The following is a 16837-nucleotide window of genomic DNA, read 5'->3' as shown; positions in this document are numbered from 1 at the left end:
TCAGTCATCGTATCTCCTTCTCTAATCCTGAGCCTCCTGCATTCCTCCTTACAAGGACCCATGTGTGGACATCAGGCCTCCCAAAAATGAAGATCTCCCTACCTGATGAAAGGGCAGCTGATGAAAATCCCAATTCCATCTGCGATCTTGATCCCCCTCCCCAGACACCTGCCTCGTCAGATTCCAGAGAAAAGGACACAGGAGCCTTTTGAGGCTGTTATTCTGCTTACTAAAAAAAAAAAAAAAAAACAGGCCGGGCGCGGTGGCTCACGCCTGTAATCCCAGCACTTTGGGAGGCCGAGGCAGGCAGATCACGAGATCAGGAGATCGAGACCATCCTGGCTAACACGGTGAAACCCCGTCTCTACTAAAAATACAAAAAATAGCTGGACGTGGTGGCGGGCGCCTGTAGTCCCAGCTGCTCTGGAGGCTGAGGCAGGAGAATGGCGTGAACCCGGGAGGCGGAGCTTGCAGTGAGCCGAGATCGCGCCAACACATTCCAGCCTGGGCGGCAGAGCAAGACTCCATCTCAAAAAAAAAAAAAGAAAAAAAAAAAAAAGCACAGAGGGGCAGGCGCGGTGGCTCCTGCCTGTAATCCCAGCACTTTGGGAGGCCGAGGTGCGAGGATCACTTAAGATCAGGAGTTCGAGACCAGCCTGACCCACATGGTGAAAGCCCATCTCTACTAAAAATACAAAAGTGACCTGGGCATGGTGGCGGGCACCTGTAATCCCAGCTACTCAGGAGGCTGAGGCAGGAGAATTGCTTGAACCAGGGAGGCAGAGGTTGCAGTGAGCTGAGATTGCACCACTGAACTCCAGCCTGGCGACAGAGTGAGACCCTGTCTCAAACAAACAAAACACGGGCATTTTTCTCCAAAAGGCCAATGTCATGTAAAATCCATCAGCATACAGCATCCCTGCCCTGTGCTGGGTGATGCTGGGGATCCAGAGAAAATGTGGTCCCAGCTCCCATGGCTCAATAAGGGCTTCTCAAATGAAAGGACAGCTGTAGGATCTGGAGGGGCCTGATCCAGAGGCCACACCACACTATCAACATTTTTTTTTTTTTTTTGAGACAGAGTTTCGCCCAGGCTGGAGTGCAGTGGCACGATCTTGGCTCACTGCAACCTCTGCCTCCCGGGTTCAAGCGATTCTCCTGCCTCAGCCTCCCGAGTAGCTGAGATTACAGGCACAGGCTACCATGCCTGGCTAATTTTGTATTTTTAGTAGAGACGGGGTTTCACCATCTTGGCTAGGATGGTCTCGATCTCCCGACCTCAGGTGATCTGCCTGCCTCGGCCTCCCAAAGTGCTGGGATTACAGGCGTGAGCCACTACGCCCCGCCTTTTTTTTTTTTAAACGGAGTCTTGTTCTGTCACCCACGCTGGAGTGCAGCGGTGCAGTCTCAGCTCACTGCAACCTCCGCCTCCCGGGTTCAAGTGATTCTCCTGCCTCAGCCTCCATAGTAGTTGGGATTACAGGCACCCACCTCCATGCCCGACTAATTTTTTTATTTTTATTTTTTGTATTTTTAGTAGAGATGGGGTTTCATTCACCATGTTGGCCAGGCTGGTCTCGAACTCCTGACCTCAAGTGATCCACCAGCCTCAGCCTCCCAAAAGGCTGGGATTACAGGCATGAGCCACCACACCTGGCCTATCAACATTTTAAATACAGGATCTGATCTGCACTTGCTCAGCCTTGCTTCTCTTTGCCTTACCCTGCTCCTCCACCCTGGTTCCAATAAAACTGTATTGACAAAAACACAGGATCGGCCCCTAGTTTGCCGGTTAGGTTTTGTGAAACATTCATTAAAATGATGTTTATCTTGATTACTGAGGTGCATGTTTGTCTGTTTTTGCATTGTTTTATTGTTTCTTATGATTTATTTTTGTGATAGGGTCTCACTCTGTTGCCCAGGCTGGAGTTCAGTGTTATGATCATAGCTCACTGCAGCCTCGCCCTCCTGGACTCAAGCAATCCCCCCACCTCAGCCTTCTGAGTAGCTGGGACCACAGGCACACGCCACTGTGCCAGGCTCATGTTTTATTTTTTGTAGAGATGGGGTCTCACTGTGTTGCCCAGGATGGTACTGAACTCCTGGGCTCAAGTGATCCGCCCACCTCAGCCTCTCAAAGTGCTGGGATTACAGGCATGTGCCCAGCCTTTGCATCATTTAAAACTCTGTGCCCTGGCTGGGCGCAGTGGCTCACGCCTGTAATTCCAGCACTTGGGGAGGCTGAGGCGGGCAGGTCACCTGAGGTCAGCAGTTCGAGACCAGCCTGGCCAACATGGTGAAACCCCAACTCTACTAAAAAAAAAATAATAATACAAAAATTAGCCAGGTGTGGTGGTGGGCACCTGTAGTACCAGCTACTTGGGAGCCTGGGGCAGGAGAATTACTTGAACCCGGGAGGTGGAGGTTGCAGTCAGCCAAGATTGCGCCACTGCACTCCAGCCTGGGCGACAGAGTGAGACTTCATCTCAAAAAAGTACATAAATAAAATAAAAATTAACCAGGCATGGTGGTGCACACCAGTGGTCCCAGCTACTCAGGAGGCTGAGGTGGGAGAATCACTTGAGCCCAGGAGGCGGAGGCTGCAGTGAGCTATGATCACACCACTGCCCTCCAGCCTGGGTGACGGAGCTAGACCCTGCCTCAAAGGAAAAAAAGTGTGGCATGGGACCCACTCAAAGGAAGTTTATAAGAAAAGGTAGTCTCCTTCCCCTCCTGCCGCTTCTCAGGGGACTGGGGGATGCCAGGGAGACTCAGCAGTGGCTCTGTGGACCTCTGCTCCCAGCCTCGAGCTGCTGTGTGACCCTGCATGGAGCCCCTACTCTTTCTGGGCCCATTTTCCCTAAGGGAAACGGGATGGGGGATCCCACATAAAACACACTCAATCTTGCTGTAAGAACATCTTTGAGGCTGGGCAGGGTGGCTCACACCTGTGATTCTAGCACTTTGGGAGGCCGAGCGGGAGGATCGCCCCAGGAGCTCGTTCCAGGCTGCAGCGAGCTGGGATTGCACCACTGCGCTACAGCCTGGGCAACAGTGTGAGACCCTGTCTCAAAAAAAAAAAAAAGACAGTTTTGACAGGCACGCACTGCAGCTGGAATTTCACCCCGCGTCTGCTTTTCCTTGGGTTTTTTCCATTCTTGATTTTTCCATTTATGGTGATTTTATCTAAAACGTCTTTTCTAAATAAATGCATCCAGGCAGTGAGGAAGGGGGAAGGGGGAAAGTGAGCCGATTCCATTTTTTCAAAGAAAAATCCAGCAGGCGTGGCTGTTACCAGGCGGGATGTGGGAGACACTTTTCTTTCTTCTCGGGAGCACGGAGAGGAGTGGGGATTTGCCCGCAGTCACACGGCGAGGCGTGGCAGAGCCGGGAGGGTCCTCGCCCACACTCCACATTCGGGGGCCCTGGGATCGGGCAGGGGGCCGCTGGGGGCTCCTCAGATGCTGCCGCAGGAGGGGAGGTGGTTCCTGGGGAAGTGAAACCCACAGACCCCACTTGCACCTTCTCCAGGGACAGCCGCCACCGCGTTCTGTGCCCTCCCCTAGGGTGGGCCAGCTCTGCGCCTCTCCCCATCTCACAGGGCTCCCCACTGCCCCCCACCCCAGCCTGGCCTCTGAGGCTGTGGGGGACCTTCTGCTGCCCCCACCTGGCTGTCAGCCCTGGTGCTATTGACTTTCAGATCCCACCTCCTGGTCCCCGTCCGGGCTGTTCCCTCCGCCCGGGATGCTGTTCCCGGTTATGTCCTGTCCTCTGAGGGCGGGCAGGGCAGGGGGCGGCCTCGGTTGGTGGGGAAGTGTTGCAGAAATGCCCCCGCCCCACCCCTGGCTGCGGTCTGACAGTTGGCCGGACGTTTTCCTGTCAGCTGCCGGCGCTAGGTCAGACCCCTCCTGCGAGGCCAGGGGCTGTGGCCATTGGGAGTTTGTCCCCACGGACCCCTCCTCCCCCAGAGGGCACGCCAGTCTTGAAGGTAGGGGGCTCCTGGAGAGGGAAGCTGGACAGAAGCGGCCACTTCTTGAGGTTGGGATCTGGGCGGGGGTGGGTCGAGGCCCGGCTGCCGGCAGCAACGCACGGCTGAGCCCTCGGGGATGAGGGCTGAGCGTGGATCCCTGGCTCCCTGGACACTGTCTCCCCCGCAACTGACCCCCAAAGACCTGTCCTCAGGCTGAACATTCTGTCCCCATCCCAAATGTGCAGAGGGGGGTGAAATTGATGGGTGACAGACCTGCCTCATGATTGAGGAAGTGGGCCCAGAGAGGGCAGGAAACCCACTCGGGATCCCACAGCAGGGGCCCAGAGAGGGCAGGAAACCCACTCGGGATCACACAGCAGGGTCAAAACTGGACAAGGGAGTGGAGTGTGGGTGCCCCTGTTCTCACCAAGGGCCCTGGAGCAGGGGGCCTCCACAGTTTCCCAGGCCCCAGCACTCACGGACCCCTCCCCATGTCGCCCTGTGCGTGCACACGGTCACCGCACACACGCCCCCTGTCTGACCTTCCCCCAGCAACATGAGCAGCCCGGAGGCCCCCACAGAGCCCCCCGAGCCCGACGACCCCACCTGGTCGACTCAGCCCACGTATAGCAACCTTGGTGAGCCGCTCCCCAGGGAGCCCTGGGCTGGGGGGGCACAGGGAGCGAACAGCAGCAGCTGGTAAAATGAGTGACCTCAGGAAGGCCTGGAGTGGGCGAGGGCTGAAAAATAACCTGTGGGTTGGTGGGCGGGGCGTGGTGGCTCACTCCTGTAATCCCAGCACCTTGGGAGGCCGAGGCAGGTGGATCCCTTGAGGACAGGAGTTCAAGACCAGCCTGGGCAACATAATGAGACCCGCCCCCCATCTCTACAAAAAAAAAAAAAAAAAAGAGAGATGGACATCGTGTCAAGAGCCTGCAGTCCCAGCTGCTCAAGAGGCTGAGGCGGGAGGATCCCTTGAGCCCGGGAGGTCTAGGCTGCAGTGAGCCATGAAATAGAAAAAAATATATACCATTAAAAACAGAGAGAGGCTGGGCACGGTAACTCATGCCTGTAATCCCACCCTTTAATCCCAGCACTTTGGGAGGCCAAGGAGGAGGATCACTTGAGGCCAGGAGTTCAAGACCAGCCTGGCCAACATGGCAAACCCGGTCTCTGCTAAAAATACAAAAATTAGCCAGACATGGTGGCGCATGCCTGTAATTCCAGCTACTCGGGAGGCTGAGGCAGGAGAATAGTTTGAACCTGGGAGGCAGAGGTTTCAGTGAGCCAAGACTGAGCCACTGCACTCCAACCTGCCAGCCTGGGTGACAGAGGGAGACTCCATCTCAAAAAAAAAAAAAAAAAAAGGCCAGGTGCAATGGTTCAAGCCTGTAATCCCAGCACTTTGGGAGGCCGAGTCAGGCGGATCACCTGAGGTCAGGAGTTTGAAACCAGCCTGGCTAACATGGTGAAACCCCATCTCTACTAAAAATACAAAAATTAGGTGGGCATAGTGGTGGGCGCCTGTAGTCCCAGCTACTTGGGAGGCTGAGGTGGGAGAATCGCTTGAACCTAGGAGGCAGAGGTTGCAGTGAGCCAAGATTGTGCCACTGCACTCCAGGCTGGGCGACAGAGCAAGACTTCAAAAAAAAAAAAAAAAAAAAAAAAAAACAAACACTTGCACAAAGCCACGGAGGTAAGTAGGAGTCGCTGAGTGCTGGGTGGCACCACTCTCTAAAACTGATCCATCCTTCTATGAGCCTCAGTTTCCCCTTCTGTAAGCTCTGTCGCCCAGACTGGAGTGCAGTGGCACAATCTCGGCTCACTGCAAGCTCCACTTCCCAGGTTCACACCATTTTCCTGCCTCAGCCTCCCGAGTAGCTGGGACTACAGGCGCCCACCACCACGCCTGGCTAATTTTTTGTATTTTTAGTAAAGACGGGGTTTCACCGTGTTAGCCAGGATGGTCTCGATCTCCTGACTTCGTGATTCGCCTGCTTCGGCCTCCCAAAGTGCTGGGATTACAGGCGTGGGCCATTGCGCATGGCCGCATCCAGCAAATTTTTAAAAAATTTTTGCAGAGATGGAGTCTCACTATGTTGCCCAGGCTGGTCTCAAACCCTAGGTTCCAGTGATCCTCCTGCCTCGGCTTCCACCTTCCTAAGTGCTGGGATTACAAGCAGGAGCCACCGGCGCCCAGCCTCATTACTTCCATGTTAGAGATGGGGAAACCGAGGCTGAGAGGTGGAGTCACGTGTCCCCTTCCCACTCCGCCTGTCCTCAACCCTCCCCACTGTCTCCCCCTGCAGGTGAGATTCGTGCCCACCTGCTGCCCTCCAAGGCCTGCCGCCCCCGGACCCCTGGGTCCCTCTCCACCGACCCACAGCCCCTGCCCCCACCCCTGCCCAAGAAGATCCTAACCCGGACCCAGTCACTGCCCACCCGCAGGACCCTCCATCCCAGCTCCATCCAAGTACAGCCGCCTCAGGGGCCCTTTCTGGGGTCCCACAGTGTGGACGAGAGCCAGGCTGCAGTGGGACCAGCCTGTCTCCCTGCAGAGCTGACCTTTGGCCTGGCTGAGGCCCCACTGGGCCTCTCCCTCCGCGATCTGCACAGCCCGGAGGCTGTGCACGCTGCACTGGCTGCGCGGCAGCTGCAGGGCCTCCGAGCCATCTATGCCCAGCTCCGTGCCCGGCTCATGGGGGGCCACCCCGGGCCCTGCTGCCCCGGCCACGGCTTCCGCCTCCTAGACAGCTCACCCTGCGCAGAGAGTGGGGACGCCCTGTACTACCGCGTGGTGCGCGTGCACGAGGATGCCTGGCACATCCTGGTCGCCAAGGTGAGCCCCACGGCCCCACCCTCTCTGAGGTGTCCCCAGTGTCCCATCTTAGGCATAACCCAGGGCTTGTTTCGCTTGGCCTTTCTGTGAGTCAGTTCTCACACTGCTGTAAGGAAACACTGGAGCCGGCGCGGTGGCTCCCGCCCGTCATCCCAGCACTTTGGGAGGCCAAGGCGGGCAGATCACCTGAGGTCAGGAGTTCAAGACCAGCCTGGCCAACATGGCGAAACCCAGTCTCTACTAAAAATACAAAAATTAGTTAGGCGTGGTGGTGGGCACCTGTAAACCCAGCTACTTGGGAGACTGAGGCAGAAGAATTGCTTGAACCCGGGAGGCGGAGGTTGCAGTGAGCCAAGATTGGGCCATTGCACTCCAGCCTGGGTGACAGAATGAGACTCCGTCTGAAAAAAAAAAAAAAGGCCAGGTGCCGTGGCTCGCGCGTGTAATCCCAGCACTTTGGGAGGCCAAGGCAGGCGGATCACGAGGTCAGGAGATCGAGACCATCCTGGCTAACACAGTGAAACCTCGTTTCTACTAAAAACACAAGAAATTAGCCGGGCATGGTGGCAGGTACCTGTAGTCCCAGCTACTCGGGAGGCTGAAGCGGGAGAATGGCATGAACCCAGGGGGCAGAGCTTGCAGTGAGCCGAGAACGTGCCACTGCACTCCAGCCTGGGCGACAGAGTGAGACTCCGTCTCAAAAAAAAAAAAAAAAAAAAAGGCTGGGCAGCAGAGTGGCTCACACCTGTAATCTCAGCACTTTGGGAGGCCAAGGCCGGCAGATCATGAGGTCAGGAGTTGGAGACCAGCCTGGCCAACATAGTGAAACTGCGTCTCTACTAAAAATACAAAAATTAGCCGGGCGTGGTGGTGCACACCTGTAGTCCTGGCTACTTGGAGGCTGAGGCAGGAGAATCACTTGAACCCAGGAGGCGGAGGTTGCAGTGAGCTGAGATTCGAAAATTGGGCTATTGCACTCCAGCCTGGGTGACAGAGTGAGACTCTGTCAGAAAGAAAGAAAAAGAAGAAAGAAAGAAAGAAAGAAAGAAAGAAAGAAAGAAAGAAAGAAAGAAAGAAAGGAAGGAAGGAAGGAAGGAAGGAAGAGAAAGAAAGAAAGAGAAAGAAAGAAAGAAAGAAAGAAAGAAAGAGAAAGGAAGGAAGGAAGGAAGGAAGGAAGGAAGGAAGGAAAAGAAAGAAAGAAAGAGAAAGAAAGAAAGAAAGAAAGAAAGAAAGAAAGAAAGAAAAAGGAAGGAAGGAAGGAAGGAAGGAAGGAAGGAAGGAAAAGAAAGAAAGAGAAAGAAAGAAAGAAAGAAAGAAAGAAAGAAAGAGAAAGAAAGAAAGAAAGAAAGAAAGAAAGAAAGAAAGAAAGAAAGAAAAGAAAAGAAAGAAAGAAAGAAAGAGAAAAAGGAATACTGGAGACTGGGTAATTTATAGAGAAAAGAGCCTTAATTGGCTCATGGTTCTGGTGGCTTCTGCTTCTGGGGAGGCCTCAGGAAGCTTCCAGTCATAGTGGAAGGCGAAGCAGCAGCAGGCATGGCACATGGTGTGAGCAGGAGGAAGGGAGGGAGGAGGTGCCACTCACCTTTACACAGCCAGATCTCACGAGAACTCACTCGTTATCCCAACGACAGTGCCAAGGGGGATGGTGCTGAGCCATTCATGATAAACCACCCCCAAGATCCAGGCACCTCCCGCCAGACCCCACCTCCAACACTGGGGATTACAATTGGCCACGAGATTTGGTGGGGACACAGGCCCAGACCATATTAGACTTGTTTATTTTGCAACTAACACGTGAATCAACGCAGTTAACCCAGGAAACCATGTTTCTAAAGTGTGGGGCCATGGGTATGGCCTTGGAGCCCTTGTCAAAACCCCTCCCACACCTCTCTGGCCGGGGATCTGCTTTTGTGTTTTTTGTTTTGTTTTGTTTTTGAGACAGAGTCTCACTCTGTTGCCCAGGCTGGAGTGCAGTGGCGCGTTCTCGGCTCACTGCAACCTCTGCCTCCCGGGTTCAAGCGATTCTCTCACCTCAGCCTCCGAAGTTGCTGGGATTACAGGCGCGCCACCACGCCCAGCTAGTTTTGTATTTTTTAGTAAAGATGAGCTTTCCCTGTGTTGGCCAGGCTGGTCTCGAACTCCTGACCTCAGTGATCCCCCTGCCTCCCAAAGTGCTGGGATTACAGGCGTGAGCCACCGTGCCCGGCCCAGGAATCTGCTTTCGAACTCATTGCCCAGGGACACTCTGCCACCAATCTTCTTCCCTGGCTTAATTTTCCCGAAAGTCCTTACTGGTGACTAACTTCCAAATTAACACTGATCTCCTGCAGCTGGAGGGAGGCAGGCAGCCCCCAGCCGTAGTGGGAGCAGTTTGGGGGTGTGCGGGGGAGGCTTTGGGGCAGGTAGCACTGGGGCAGGCGGTGCTGGTGGGGGACCCAGTGATCCAGGCCCTGAAACCCCCTCTGCCTTGCAGGTGCCCAAGCCCGGGGTGGACGTGCCCCACCCGTGGGGCCTGGAGCTGCAGGCCTCCCTGTCTCCACACTTCAATCTGCAGGGGCTGTGTGGCCTGGTGCCTGAAGGCACACTGCCCGGGGCGCCCTGGAGAGGCGCAGTGGCGCTGGCAGCCGAGGTGCCGGAGCGCACGGTGGCGCAGTGGCTGGCGGAGGCCTGCACGCAGCCGCCGGAGGAGTTCGTGTGGGCCGTGGCCCTGCTGCTGCTGCAGCTGAGCGCGGCCCTGGAGTTCCTGGAGGCGTGGGGCGCGGCCCTGGTCGAGTTGCGGCCAGAGAACTTGCTGCTGGCAGCACCTCGGGGCTGTGCGGCGACGGGGCCCCCACGCCTGCTCCTCGCTGACTTTGGCCGCGTCTGTCTGCAGCCCCCTGGACCCCCGGGCTCCCCGGGCCCCCACGCGCCGCAGCTGGGCAGCCTCCTCCGAGCGCTGCTCAGCCTTGCTGCACCCTCGACCACGCCTTTGGCCGCGGGCCTGGAGCTCCTGGCAGCACAGTTGACCCGCTTGCGGCCCTCGGCGTCCCGGACGCGGGGCGCGCTGCAGGCGCTGCTCTGGGGGCCCGGGCCTGAGCCGCGCGGTCGCGGAGCACCGCTTGGTCCCTGGCTCCGAGCGCTCGGGCCCTGGCTGCGCGTGCGCCGTGGGCTGCTGGTCCTGCGCCTGGCAGAGCGGGCCGCAGGTGGGGAAGCTCCCAGCCTCGAGGACTGGCTGTGTTGCGAATACCTGGCTGAAGCCACCGAGTCCTCGATAGGCCAGGCCCTGGCGCTGCTGTGGGACTGACCCCAACCCAGGGCGAACACACCTGGTCCAGGCCTGCCCGGGAGGCAGGGCTGGGGCTGAGGTCAGCCTCTCCATGACAGCCAAGACACCCTCTTCCTGCAGAGTCCAGGGGCGCAGCAGAGAGAGCAGTGCCCCCCTGCAGAGCCTCCCCTCCCGTGCTGAGGATGTGGGTCAAGGGCTTCCCAGGAGTGCAGCTGCCCCTCCAGGGCTGGGGGCTGGCCAGCGCCTCCTGTGTTGGGCAGCAGCTCTCTGAAGCCAGGGCCCCCACGCCACTTCCCGCTGATCAATGCCTCTCTGTGTTCTGCCTTCCCCAGCGGCCAGGGCGCTCTTCCGCGTGGGTTCTGTCACTGTCTCTGTGAGAGGCCAATGCTGGGACCAGAGGCATTCCTGGCCCTGGAGCACCCCCTTGTGCTGAAGATGGCCCGTGATTTTGGGCATGTGAATGTCCCTGTCCCTGGTGGAGAATTGCTTGGTGGTGTCACGGGAAGGGAAGGCTCCCTGGGACCTTAGACACCCAGCTCATCTCAGCGGGGTCTGGACTCACCGTCCCTAAAACAGTCCCCGCGGTTCGCTGCCACCTTCCCCCAATCCCTCTGCGCCCACCCTGCCTCCCTCCCTGTTCTCCGTGACACACTAACTTCTTTCGCGCCCCCAAACATTTGTGTAGGCTGTTCCCTCGGCCATACTGTTTCAGTTCTTTTTTTTTTTTTTTGAGACCGATCTCGGCTCACTGCAAGCTCCGCCTCCCGGGTTCACGCCATTCTCCTGCCTCAGCCTCCCGAGTAGCTGGGACTATAGGCACCCGCCACCACGCCCGGCTAATTTTTTGTATTTTTAGTTTTTTTGTATTTTTAGTAGAGACAGGGTTTCACCGTGTTAGCCAGGATGGTCTCGATTCCTGACCTCGTGATCCGTCCGCCTCGGCCTCCCAAAGTGCTGGGATTACAGGCGTGAGCCACCACACTCGGCTACAGTTCCACTTTCTGTAAACAAATAAAGATGCCCACTCTGGGCCATGGCCAGCTCCTTACCCTGCGTTCTCCGCCCACTCCCAGGAGCATTTATTCCTCTGTTACTGTCGGCAAGGCTGTGAGTTCCCTGGGGGCAATGGCCAGGCTTGGCACACAGCAGGTGCTCAATACCACAAGACGATGGAATAAACAGGCACAGAGGAGACTCACTGGAGGGGAATGGTCTTCCTTTATGCCTCTGACACACTGCACTGCCCTTGCCTGTGGCCTCCTTCCTGGAGACTGAGTGCCCCTCCATTCCATTCCCCCTGGCAGTCCTGGGAGGATCTTCCCAACCCCAGATATGAGGTCCCTCTCCAGCTCAAACACCTCCCATGGCTCCCCAGTGCCTCAGAATACATACAAGGCTCTTCCAAAGTCTGAGTCTCCAACCCCATGTAGTTCATCCCTGGAGGTTACTTTCCGGCCTCCACGCCTTTGCCCAAGTTGTTTTTTACACCAGAAACACTCCCCTGTACTCTGCTTCAGACTTCTATTCACCTTCAAGGCCTCAGCTCTAATGCCCCTTCTCTGCATTTGCGCTGCCCAAATGAGCTGGGAGTATGTGTGTCCAGGTCTATCCCCCCAGCCGACCCCACCATCGCTCAGACGGCTGAATATCCCCCCGCCCCTGCTCGCCAAGTCTACAATCTTTTCGAGTTCCTCCTTTCCTCCTCTTTCCAGCCAGTTTCCCGGCCAGACCTGGCCCTGAATTTCCGGGTGGTGCTCTCCGATGCGGCCGGCAGGTGGCGCTGCGGCCGCGCAGACGGCTGGGTTGCAGACCCGGAAGCGCTCCAGGCCACGACACCGCCGGAAGTGCTGCTGCCCTGAACGGCGCTACAGGTCCCTAGGGGCGGCCAGTAACACGGCGAACCCAAAGGAGTTGGGAGAACAGACATTCCCATGCGCAGGCCCAGGCTGGGGCGGAAGGGGACGCGAAGTAGGGAGGGGCTTCAAGCGAGCAGCGGCAAGGCTGGCGCCAAGCTGAGGGCCCGGCCTCCCAGCCCAGGGGGTCTCCTCCGTGGGAGGGGTCCCGCAGCTGCCTGGGCGACAAGTCCTCTGCGACCCCTTCACCCAAGGCCCTCTGTGGTCCCACCCAGGCACTCCTCCCACCAGTCCCCAGCGTCACCACCACGGAGCCAGGTGCATCGGGTGTAATCACTTTATTGGCTTTTGGAGAGCAATGGAAGGGATTATTAATACCTCATCTTTCCAAGTTAAAAGACTAAGACTGTTTCCAAGACTCCAAATAAGAAACTTCTCCTCAAAGTACAAGGATAATCTGAATCATCTTAAACCAGCAATAAAAAAGTAAAATATAAATTTTTATTTAGAATTAAAGCAAATACTTCAGTATCACAAACACAATATTAAACTTCAAGAAATATACCGCTAATTTGGAGTGAGCATTTATTTGCACAATTACAACATGCGGACAAACCCAGGCGAGATGAGCGAGTCTACGGTTCCCATCAACTCGGCTAACAACGGGTGGCCCCAGGGGCCAGATGCCCAGCCCCGAGGCGGCCCTACTCCTCCTCCTCTCCCGAAGACTCTCTCTCGAATGTGTAGGCCATGAAGCAAGCGTCGGGTCTCTTGGGGACAAGGGGATGCCCCGGTCTCACAATCTCAAAGCCCAAAAAGCTGAAGGTTCGGAGCAAGGCGGCTGCGGGGTGGGGAGAAGCCATCAGAACCCCCGCCGACCAGAAGCCCCCGCCCGCACTCCCCACTCCCGCCTGCGGGCTGAGAATGAAGGGGCGGGGCAGGCACCTCCACGAACCCTGTTGCAGGCAATGCGGGTCACCTACCTCTGTCCTCCCGGTTCTTGTGGAAGCAAATGAAGACATGGTCGGCTCGCAGCTGCTCCTCAGCGAACTCCAGGAGAACTGCAAAGCTGCAGCGCGTGTCAGCGTCTTGGCTGGCCCGACCCGCCCGCCTACCTCCTGGGCCTTAGCAGCTACCCTGAGGCCCGCTCTACTCCAGGGTCCCTCTGGGACCCAGATAGTCCTCTGGGTGGGGCCGTCCGGACACCACAGTGTTGAGCAGCACCGCTGCACCCACCCACGTGCATGCCCCATGACAGAAAAGCTCTGACACTGCCTGGCGTCCCCTGGAGGGTGGAATCCCAGGGTACAAATTTGGAGTGCACTTTTTAAAAAGGGACCCTACGCCGGGAGCGGTGGCTCACGCCTGTAATCCCAGCACTTTGGGAGGCCGAGGTGGGCGGATCACAAGGTCAGGAGTTCGAGACCAGCCTGGCCAACATAGCGAAACCTCGTCTCTACTAAAAACACAAAAATTAGCTGGGCACCGGTGGCGGGCGCCTGTAAGCCCAGCTACTCGGGAGGCTGATGCAGGAGAATCGCTTGAACCCGGAAGTTAGAGGTTGCAGTGAGCCGAGATCATGCCACTGCACTCCAGACTGGGCGACAAGAGCAAGACTCCATCTCAAAAAAATAGGACCCCGTCCCCACCCACAAAGCGATAGTGGCCCCCATATGTGCTGCCTGAAGGCAGTGCCCTGCCTCATCTGTCCCTGCACCCCTTGGGCAGCAACCCCCACCTGCTCTCCTGGGTAAGCACTCCCCGCCTGTCCTTGCCCCTCACCTGTCCTTGCTCCCCTCGGGCAGCGCGCCGCCCGGGATCTCGATGTAGAGGCTGCCGCCACTCAGCACTGTTCGCCAGTTAATGCGTTTGGCGTCTGTGAGCCTGGACTGGACGTTGAGAATCCTCGTCTTGTCGTTGGACGTTAGTTCCTCTGTTACATTCAGCCGATCATCCTGTCCAGGGGACGGTGCAGCCCAATTCAGAACCCCGACTCATCCCACAGGACTCCAAGAACCCGGCAGCGCTAAGGCTTGGGCCTAGGCCGTGTTGAGCTCACGCAAGGCCTGGGCTGCAGGAGACTGTGCGCCGGCTCTGATGAAACTCAGGGTTCTCAGGATTAAATTCAATCACAGGTACGGGCAGCAAGGTGCACAAGAAGTGCCTGTGGCCCCAGAGCAGCCCCAGCAGGCCCGGCCCCGCCCACCCCACCGCAGGCCCTGCCCCACACTCACGGAGTAGAATAAGTTAGCTGAAAGATTGTGATCCCTCTGACTATTCCCTCGCCCACCTGGGATCTTCAGGGGTGGGTGAGGGGCATCAGGAGCACCACCGAGGCCCCGGACCCGGGTTACTACAGCAGCGGGGGGAGACCCTGGAACTGAAGAAGATGCAGGTCACGAGACAGCGCCAGGTTCCAGGCGGAGACCCCTCCAGGGCGCCTGGGCGGCCTTCAGCACCCCCCCAACCCCTGCCTCGGCCAGAGGACCCGACGCCGCCCCGCCCAGGCTGGGGCCCACCCGGCCCCACACACTCGAAGCTTCCCGAAGGCAGCTCCAACGCCTGCCCCAAGCACCTACAAGGGCCGCGGTCACTGAGCCCCGACTCCTCGGGCGGCGCCGCCCAGGACAGCTCAACCCTCCCAGGACGGGAGGTCCCTTCCCCTCACGCAGACCCGCCGGGGCAGAGCCTCAACCCCTGACCCCACCCCCCCGCCACCACGCCAGCCAGTGCTTCCCCTTTTCAGCTTTGCCGCGGCTTCCCCTTTCCACCCTGCACTACGGCCAGAATCTGGAACCCTTGCTTGTCCCCGCGAGGACCGGGCGGGCCTAGACTGACCTCACGGAGGACGCGCCCCGCTCCGGCTCCCGGCCGCCCGCCCCCGCTCCAGGCCCGGGCCCTCCCGGTTGCGTCATCCAGGCAGACGCGGCCTCGCGCCCCGGGGGAGATTTTCACAATCGCGCAGCCGGCAGCGCCAGCAGCCATTTGCTGCGCAGTGTAAACAGGCTCCCAAAGTTGCCTCCATTTTGCACGGCCCCCAAACCGCCGCACCGCCAACCCCACGACCCAACTTCCCGATCCGCGGGGCTGAGCGACGCCCACCTCGGGGGACGCAGTCGGGAAAGCACAACCCAGACCCCGCGGGCTCCCCTACAACCGCAGCTGGCACCCGCGCCCCCGGAAGCGGGACGCGTCGTCCTGGGAGACGGCTAGGGTCTTCCCAGGGCGCTGCCAGGCTGTCGGAATGCGCGACCCTCAGCTCCCCGGCGGCCCCCGCGGAGAAGCCCTGGGTGCCGTCTACGTGCGCGGCCTCGCCCCGCGCGTCCTGGGCCATCCAGACCGACTCGATCTGGGGCGAAAAACGGGGCCCACGAGGTCGGTCGCGTGCAGGGGCCACATCAAGGTGAGGGGGACTCCCGGGAGCTCGTCCGCCGCGAAGCGCTCTCCGCTCCCACAGCGCACGCTCGACGGCCGGGACCGAAAAGTGCAGATTCACCGGCCCTGCCTGGCCTCGGACCAGCCCCCCAAGGCCGACCCCGCCCCCAACCAGATTGCTCCATCCTGCGCCTCCCAAATCCGACGCGACCGCACACCCCTCCTCCAAACCGAATTCCCAGTTGCGCCCCCCAAATCCAACCATCGACTCGAAGCCTCTCCCCTCCCCCAAAGCCGAGTCCCATCCCGCGAACTCCGCAAAAGACACACGCCTCCCCCAGACTCCCCGTCCTGCGCCCAAATCCGACCTCCGACCCATGCCCCTCCCCCAAACCAGGCGCCCCTGACGGCGCCCCTCAAATCCAACTCCGTACCCTTGCCCCCCAGACCCGACTCCCCCGAAAGCAATGCCAAGCCCGGGGGGAACCTCCAGGCCCGCCCTACCCCTACCTCGTCCCCGGCGCGATTCTGGCCTTGACAAAGGGGCGGATCTCGCGCGCCGAGGACCTGTCTGGCGCCCCGAGGACGGCCCCCCGCAGGCCTGCGCGGCCGGCGCTTCTGGAAGCTTCGGACGGGGGCGGGGCACTTACCTCTCACTGCTGCTGCCGCCGCGGCTGTGCAGGCTTAGAAGCGGCATGGTGCGGCTAGCGTGGATGGTGGCGCTGGGTTTATCCCCTTCCTTCTCTCTGGCGAAGCAGTGGCTATTGAGGATCCGCTGCAGGGAGGATTTCACCATCCGGCCGCTGGGGTCCGAAACCAGGAAAACCTCCGCTGCGCCTCTCCGCGCCGCCGCCGCTGCTCGCCGTTCGCAAAATGGCGCCGCTGCCGCCGCCCGCCTTTATAGGCGCCGCTCCCAGGCCACGCCCCCCGCACCGCCGGGAACGCGGCCGCACGAGGGGCAGAGCCGCGGGGCCGCCGGGAAAAAAAGTCGCGCCCGCCCCTCCCAGAGCCTGATTGGTGGTAGGTAAAGGGAAAGGAAGAGGCGCTCTGGAGATTGGTTGGTGAGCCGCGGGCCACGCCCCCTCCTGCGCGTCCTTCTGCGGGCGCCTGGGGGCGGGGCTGCCGTAGCGCCGGGTACGCGCTGCGCGCGCCCCGAGCCGTCCGCGCGCCCCGAGCCGTCCCCGCCCCCACAATTGTGCCTCGGGGCGGGGGCGGCTCGCTGGGGCCGATTTTCGGGGGTCTTCGTTTTTTTTTTTTTTTTTTTTTTTTTGAGATGGAGTCACTCTGTCGCCCAGGCTGCAGTGCAGTGGTGCGATGTCGGCTCACTGCAAGCTCCACTTCCCGGGTTCAGGCCATTCTCCTGCCTCAGCCTCCCGAGTAGCTGGGACTACAGGCGCCTGCAACCATGCCCGGCTAATTTTTTGTATTTTTAGTAGAGACGGGGTTTCACCGTGTTAGCCAGGACCGTCTCGATCTCCTGACCTCGTGATCCGCCCGCCTCAGCCTCCCAAAGTGCTGGGATTACAGGCGTGAGC

General features: G+C 58.9%; 2 protein-coding genes across 2 annotated transcripts; one reads left to right on the top strand and one right to left on the bottom strand.

Annotated features, from left to right (window-relative positions):
* Positions 1-4395: 4395 nt before the first annotated feature.
* On the top strand, positions 4396-11291 carry PEAK3 (PEAK family member 3). The gene is made up of 3 exons (XM_055250246.2): positions 4396-4608; positions 6280-6809; positions 9283-11291. Exons 1-3 carry the CDS (start codon positions 4527-4529, stop codon positions 10090-10092), a joined length of 1422 nt encoding a protein of 473 aa, XP_055106221.1. The 5' UTR covers positions 4396-4526; the 3' UTR covers positions 10093-11291.
* Positions 11292-12250: 959 nt separating this feature from the next.
* OAZ1 (ornithine decarboxylase antizyme 1) lies at positions 12251-16191 on the bottom strand. Its single transcript, XM_063620681.1, is given in 6 exon segments — positions 12251-12768; positions 12911-12996; positions 13710-13882; positions 14162-14248; positions 14250-14301; positions 15953-16191. Coding segments are annotated over 6 exon segments (681 nt in total). The 5' UTR covers positions 16099-16191; the 3' UTR covers positions 12251-12631.
* Between the last annotated feature and the right edge of the window lie 646 nt (positions 16192-16837).

This window comes from Symphalangus syndactylus, chromosome 17, assembly GCF_028878055.3.
Source record: "Symphalangus syndactylus isolate Jambi chromosome 17, NHGRI_mSymSyn1-v2.1_pri, whole genome shotgun sequence".
Classification (NCBI taxonomy): Eukaryota; Metazoa; Chordata; class Mammalia; order Primates; family Hylobatidae; genus Symphalangus; species Symphalangus syndactylus.
This window is presented reverse-complemented; position numbering and strand designations above follow the sequence as displayed.

Excerpts from the sequence above, each read along its gene's own strand:
- PEAK3 (XM_055250246.2), top strand. The coding sequence starts at position 4,527 with ATGAGCAGCCCGGAGGCCCCCACAGAGCCCCCCGAGCCCGACGACCCC. Across the intron at positions 4,609-6,279 it reads GCCCACGTATAGCAACCTTG|GTGAGATTCGTGCCCACCTG; the intron begins GTGAGCCGCTCC and ends CTCCCCCTGCAG. Across the intron at positions 6,810-9,282 it reads GGCACATCCTGGTCGCCAAG|GTGCCCAAGCCCGGGGTGGA; the intron begins GTGAGCCCCACG and ends TCTGCCTTGCAG.